This window comes from Oryzias melastigma, linkage group LG11 (genome assembly GCF_002922805.2).
Source record: "Oryzias melastigma strain HK-1 linkage group LG11, ASM292280v2, whole genome shotgun sequence".
Lineage (NCBI taxonomy): Eukaryota > Metazoa > Chordata > Actinopteri > Beloniformes > Adrianichthyidae > Oryzias > Oryzias melastigma.
Genome location: NC_050522.1, coordinates 16,867,707 through 16,874,664, shown reverse-complemented (window position 1 = coordinate 16,874,664; position 6,958 = coordinate 16,867,707). Strand labels below are relative to the sequence as shown.

Sequence of the window (6,958 nt, the reverse complement as noted above, 5' to 3'; positions counted from 1 at the left end):
TCTTTCATATGAAGACGCGGGCCGCAAATCATCATCCTGCGGGCCGCAAATGGCCCGCGGGCCGCGAGTTTGAGACCCCTGCTCTACACAGTAGCATAGATATGCATGCGCTTGGTAGCTGACAAAATGCATAAGATTCTGCTCATCAAAAAGGAACCCCAAACTGGGTCAGACCAGACCAATTCCACAACATTAAAAAAAACGGGCAAGTGAGTTGGTTAGATCTTTGAGTGCACTTTCTTGCCAATCAAACAGCGTTAATAATACTCAAATTATCGTAGCTGATTAAATTTATTTTCTTTTCCTTGAACAAGGCTCCATAGTGGTGTAGTGGTTAGCACTCTCGCCTCATGGGAAGAAGGTTCTTGCTCAAATCCTAAATGGGAACTCTGTGGAGTTTGCATGTTTTCCTAGTGCACGTGAGGTTTTCTCCAGGCTTTCCTCTCCCAGTCCAAAACTATGTCTCATAGATTAATTGATTTTACATTGTTGTGTTTTCTTGAATGGGATTTATTTGATGTGCATTAAAAATATCTGAAAGCAAAATGTTGTGCATCCAATTTAAATGTTAAGTTAATGGTGATTAAAAAGTTCTCCAGTTTTATGCCTTTATAGAGATCTTCAATATAAAAAGCAGGGTTGCTCTCTAATCGTCATCCATGTGTTCCACAATCTAGAAATAAGGCTGAAAATAAAAACTTTGACAGTAGCTCCTCCCACACACAAATTTACTTTACAAACATCTGGTTTATCAACATCAATCTTCTAGTGTCCACTTTGACACAGGTCAAAGCTGAGGTGGTGGATTTGATGCATGAGTGGAATTTGGTGTGAATGCAGCATTAGATGTGAGCGCTTCAGTTTGAAAATTACTTTTTATTGACAGAAATGGTTTCTTATTTGCAGAATGATTTTGTGATATTTTTTCACAAGTGTAGAAGAACTTTACATGCTGTGCTTTATTTGCAACGATTCCTTTAGGAATTCTGTGCGCTCTCATACATGTTTATTACTTGATTTTTAAAAAACTCTATTTACAGTTTTTATTCATTTATTTTTGTGATCCATCAGATTTTGGAACTACCCAAACAACTTTTTGAGAGACTCTTATATAAACCATATTCTGAAGGTAACTATCAATTCAATTAGCACAATAACTGTTTTTGAATGTTTTACAGTAAAATCCCTTCTTTTTTGCAGTAATGAACACTCTAAAAGAGAACGCGAAGCTTTACAAGAAGCTAAAAGGTAGAAGACGTTTTATTTTGGATTATATATTTTTTCTTTTTTTTTCTTAATTTTTAGTGTTTATTCTCCATTTTCTCAAGTTCTATTGATGATTAATCACATTTTTAAATCTAATAAAAACAGAGCTAAGTAAACTAAAGAACATAATGCTTATTCAATCAGCTGAGAGGCATTAAGTTTGTATTTAACTCTTATTTAGTGGACACTTCTTGTACAAACTTTTACCTGACATCTTTGCATAAAAATCCCTTAACTTTGTAATATAATTCCCATTTGGTAAAATAAGATGTTCCTTTAAAACTAGAGCAGGAACATAACGTTTAGACAAAATTTGCTTTATACAGGTTTGTTTATTCTAGAATGTTCTGGCTCTGGTTTTGTTTGTGTTAGTGCTTTTAGGCACACAGCAATGGTACATTCCATTCAGTAACAACAAAGCAATCAAGAAGAGATTTGGCACCAGATGAACTATCACTTTAGAGATGTGCAGTTATTTAAGAATCGTTACTGAAAGTGCCTAATGTTCTAAATTGTTAAACTTTGTTGTAGTGGTTTAAGTTCAAACAATACTGAAAATGTAATACAATCATATGAACCAGAAGCATAAACCTAATGTAAATGTAAAGACTTGCAAACAGACGTACACTGTAAATGGCTAAATGACGCTCATCCATTCTTTAAATGATGCTCTTGTTTAACACATACTAAATAGTTTATTGTTAGTTTTGATTTAGTTTCTTGATGTCTTATCTCACTTATTTTTCATTTAATATTTTTTTCCTTTAGATTTCCAGCCAAAAAGGACAGATATTTACACGTACCAAAGTGACAGCAACAGGAAGCATCCACTTCTCGGTCTGTAAAACTTACAGCTACGTTCCAAAGTTTCCTATGTGACTTTACTTTTTTAATAGTGGGAGTGTCCCTACAAATAACTGGAACTGCTGCTGGAGGCAAACATTTTGCTGGAAGTGTTTGCTCTTCTAAGTATAGAAACTTAGGGGACATCTATTGAGTTTAATGTGACAATGGCCCATACACCGTGTTATTTTGATGGTGCATTCACATCGGACACGAAAGAGGCATCAAGTTTGAAAGTTAAGTCAAACTTAATACGCGATCTGACGCTTCGCAATTTTAGTGTCAAGCGCTGAGAGCATCAGTCAATCAGGGACTCTGTTTTATGCACGTGTCTTTTTCAGTGACTAGATCAAAGGGTAGACATTTTCATCCTGAACTTCAATCCATTTTTTTAACTCATTGTGGCTGCAGGATTGACTGAGACTGTTTGGTGGCAGGATACACTCTGGACACAAAGCTGCTGAAGCGATCACTCATGCGAGGCTAGATAGCTGCTGCCACCCAATGTCCAGCAGAGCAAGTGAGCACCACTGCTCAGAGTCTGGCAAAGCTAGCATGCACCATGGCCCAGACTGTCGGTTCCTGGGCAGCGTGGTCTTTTGGGGATTGGCCCGCAGCGCCCACGATCTATCGCTGTGGTGCATTTGTGGCATCGCTATGGCCATGCACTCTAACTTAACGTGCTTATGTTTTTTCTATTTCCATTAAGACAATAATAAAAAGGACCCCCCACCCCCCAAAATCTTTTTCATGTATTCCCTCTCGGGTTAATGCTCAAACTGGGCCACAGACAGACTGATGTAACATTTTAAATGTCTGTAATCCAGGCTCAGCTCCCGCTGCACAGTATGGAAAGCTGGCGCAGAGAGACTGAAAGATCTGATGAACCCAGACACGACAAGGTGCTTGCTGCAGTTTCTGTAGAGCTCTCCAAAATGTATAAGGCCAAGCTACTCGCTCAACATCATCCATGTTTTCCATGATGGGGCAACGAATGAATTCCAAAACTTTGACGGTTACTCCGCGGCAGGGTTGTCAAGGTGTTGAGCAGTAAATTTGACGAGCATCAAAAGAGAGGCGGGGGATGCAAATTTGAACCGCTTGGCACATTCAGTGTGAACGCACCATGAAGGCTTCCATGCTTTCAGAAAGTCACAGAAAACTTTCTGTGTTTTTTGCAGAAGCATGTTATTGATATGTTGCATAGACACTGATGTTACACAAGAACCTTTGGCACCCATCCTGAAACTGTACAAGGCAAGACCAGTTTTTTCACATCCTACTCATCCGTCAGTTTCTTTGAGTGGTGCTGTCCAGTCTTGTTGGAGCAGGAAGGGGTAATTTCCAAGGTGTTGCCACTAATTATGAGCATGTCATTGTTCCAAATCTTGTTATGAAACTTCAATCCATCAAGCTCTTTACACTCAGTTCTTAAAGTAATATGAAAGCCACATGAAGTTTGATGGTCCGCGCTTTATCAGTTTGTTTGTTGGCCGGGTTAGTTGTTCTCAATCTTAAGTGCGCCGAGTAGATTTTTTTGGTGACATCTCACCACAGACCAACACTGGAATTAAACGGATGTTTTGTTGACAAATGTTTGTTGAAACAAGCTAACAAATAAAAGATTGAACAGCTGGATGTAGTATGTGAATGGTTGAAAAATACTTTTGGAAATGTATATTTATATTTAAAATTGTCCAAAAGCCAGCAAGTCCAACAAATTTACTTCTGAATCTGGTCATCTAAACTGTAGCCCTTGAGTTCTACCACTCTCCTTGGTTTCCAGCTACCCCTGTACTGCCTTCCGCTGATTACCTGAAGCTAGAAATGGGTAATTCAGCATATCCCAAAGACAAACAAGGGTTGGACAGGCTTGATCTAGCCCTTGTGCTATTTTTTTGGGGGTCTCGATGACCTCATCCTTACATGGAAATGTTACTCCTCCTATGACAAAAGTGGACAGGATTTCATATTTGCCATGGACACCAGTAAATATAAAAAAATCATTGAAGAATGAAAGTTCTGGTCTTGTGGGTTCCAGATGACCCCACTCCCAATGCTAACCTCCCTAAACTGTTTAACCACTCATTTTAAATGAGCCTATTAAAGTGTTGACTGTTCTTGTGTTTCTCTAGATCTTAGAAATGTTTTCTCTTACAGGCATGCAGCACATTGTTGAATGTATTGCTGCTGGCCCAGTTGAGAAGAAACGTTACCTCTGCACCCTCTGCACTCAGACAGTAGCTGCTCATGGGATCATCAAACACATCCTGAGCTTCGACCACATTTATTGCTTTATTGTAAGTGTAGCTCTGAGCAAAAAAAATATCTTATGCTATTAAAGATATTGGGGACTGTGTATTATGATAACTGAAAGTTCTATAAAACAACTAAAATTGAGAATAAGTTTTTAAAAAGGACATTAAAAAGCCAGACTGTCAGATTATCATCTGAGTTGGAAGTGGTATTTTTTTTTTATTTCAGAGTTAACATGATCTCTATTTTAACATCCAACAGAACAAATGTCACCCACATACATTGAAGTCCAAAAATTCTTATACGGACTACAAGGCCACTGCCTCTGTGATGCTTGATTTTGCAAGACAAATGGAGAGAATCCACGGGACAACAAGTACTATGACAGTAGGTAACATTTGGAAGGTCTCTTTTTTATGAATATAATCATACGATAATCAAACCTACAACCATCTGCTACAGCAAGTGCTACTTCAGCCGGACAAATTAAAGTCTGCGAATTTCTCAGATTATTGTGAAGGTTAGTATTCCTTTCTATAAATTTTCTTTTTTGTGTATAGTGATCGTTACACCATGCCTCTGATTGACCTCCAGTTTAATTTTTTTTTTAGCCCTGAAGAGTCTGACATCCATGAAGACGGACAGCTTTTCAGTGAGCGTTGCACCAGGGCAGGAGTCAGGTTTGTATTACTTGTTTACAATGTCTCCATCTTAAATGTAAGTTTCTTTTTTTGTACAGTTTTTATTTTATTTGAATTTCCATAAATACTTGATGGTGTATAAACTATAACGCCATAAACACATCTGCCCCATTGTATTAGACATTGCCTGAAGGCTTAGTCACATGCACTCAGACAGGGGGTAGTATGGAGCCCCCCTCCAATTTTATGTGTGTGAAATTCTTTATTTGTATCTCCTAAATTTTGTGCGTTACTGTGCATACTTGTAATTATGTATTCACATGTACAACATTTGCAAAATACGAAAAAATTCAATATTTGACAAACATGCACAACTTTAAAATACAGCAGCTTAAAACTTAAAATATGCACCAATTGCCTGTTACATGCACACATAAAAGACGTATACTTAGAATTTTTTTATATTAATTACTACGGCATATCTGTTTAAGAAAATGGATAAAATGTCAAGTTTTTACAAGAAGTTATTAACAATATTAGTTCAAAATGACTGAGAAAACTGATGACCCAGGATTCTAGTGTCATTTAAACGCATCACTTACACACAAAATTTGGAGACGTGAAAAGGGTCTCACATCAGATTTGTGTGTAAATGCGGTTTTGTGTGTAAGTGGGCTAGGTGAAGGGCTGGCACGCAGGAGCCCTGGGTTTGATTCCCAAGGTTGTCCACTGATCTCCACCCAGATTGGGTCCTTAGGCAAGACCCTTGACGCTGCTGCCCAACTGGGTCCCTGTGCCCCTCAAGATGTGTAGTTAGTTTTAGGCTTCTGTTTCTTTAATGTTGTGTAAAATTTGTAATTTTTGTTGTTGTAACATTTCCAAGTACACACAATTATACAAAAAAATGCATTGTGTGGGTTACAAATCAAGAATTACACAAACCAATCCAAAGTTGGACACAAACAATCAGACACAAGTTGCAAATCACAAGTTAAGCATACACAAATTGGGTGGGCTCCATAGGGTAGAGAGTAGTAGACTAGATATCGCAGATGTTTGGGTTGTCTAAGCCTGTGAAAGGTTGTATAGATGAGTGGCTGCATCTTAAGGGAAACGCAGGTGTGTCTTGCAGTTCCTTTGAGGCTTGTACGGCCACCTTGAGATGTGAAAATGAAACATTCGATTGTTGTGTGTGTGGTAAGTGTATCGTGAAGTATTTGTAAGGCTAATGGAAGTTGCATGCACTTGTGACGTACAGGTGATGCTGTCGTACAGTGCCCTTACGCCACACTCTAATTGTTAGTAAGGTGCAAATTGTGGCCCTTATTGACCCCGCGGGAATACCGTGGGAAGTGCCTATTGGATGCTGGTAAGATTCCCACTAAAACTGTGTTCTGATTGTCTTAATTTTCCTATCTCTAACAATCAGGCTGCATGCAGGGAGCATGATGTGAACTTACAGGCCTCTTGTGCTATAAAAATTGGCACGACACACCTGCGTCTCACCTGTTGCCCTGATTTCACTGTTCCAGGCTGTATAAATTTCTGCTACGACCTGTTGCTCGCAGCATGGCAGTAGAAGAAAAAGTGTGTATGACGCTTTTTGCTTTATGGCTTCACCAAGCAGTCTACGACCTTGATATTTTGAGCAGGCCACCTGTGTGCACTGTACAAAATACAGGAGACTGAAGGTCCTTGAACAAAACTCCACAAGCTACCAAATAAATTGGATGAACGGGGATACATGCAGTGTTTTGAGAAACCCTCATGTATTCATTCTTGTGGATCTAGAAAACTAAACTGTACAGTCTACATGCTCTCCCAAAGCATTAAATCAAGCAGACTGATCAGATATTTGATATGTATCTGAAGAAGCTTGCAGTTGCTACCTTATATCTTTTAGCATAGATTTTCAAATGATTTTTCACTCCCTTTTTTTTTTTTTTTTTTTT

At 38.6% G+C, this 6,958-nt stretch overlaps 1 protein-coding gene across 7 annotated transcripts in view; it reads left to right on the top strand.

The window, feature by feature from the left end:
* Nucleotides 1–6,958, top strand: part of LOC112161942 — a gene marked incomplete in the record, with an annotated part of 43,533 nt that overhangs the window by 18,702 nt on the left and 17,873 nt on the right. For all 7 annotated transcript variants that reach the window (XM_024297549.2, XM_036214122.1, XM_024297532.2 and 4 more), the window contains 7 exon segments: nt 1,072–1,129; nt 1,201–1,248; nt 2,035–2,103; nt 4,270–4,409; nt 4,627–4,752; nt 4,828–4,885; nt 4,977–5,045. In XM_024297549.2, the coding sequence (XP_024153317.1) occupies nt 1,072–1,129; nt 1,201–1,248; nt 2,035–2,103; nt 4,270–4,409; nt 4,627–4,752; nt 4,828–4,885; nt 4,977–5,045 (568 nt within the window).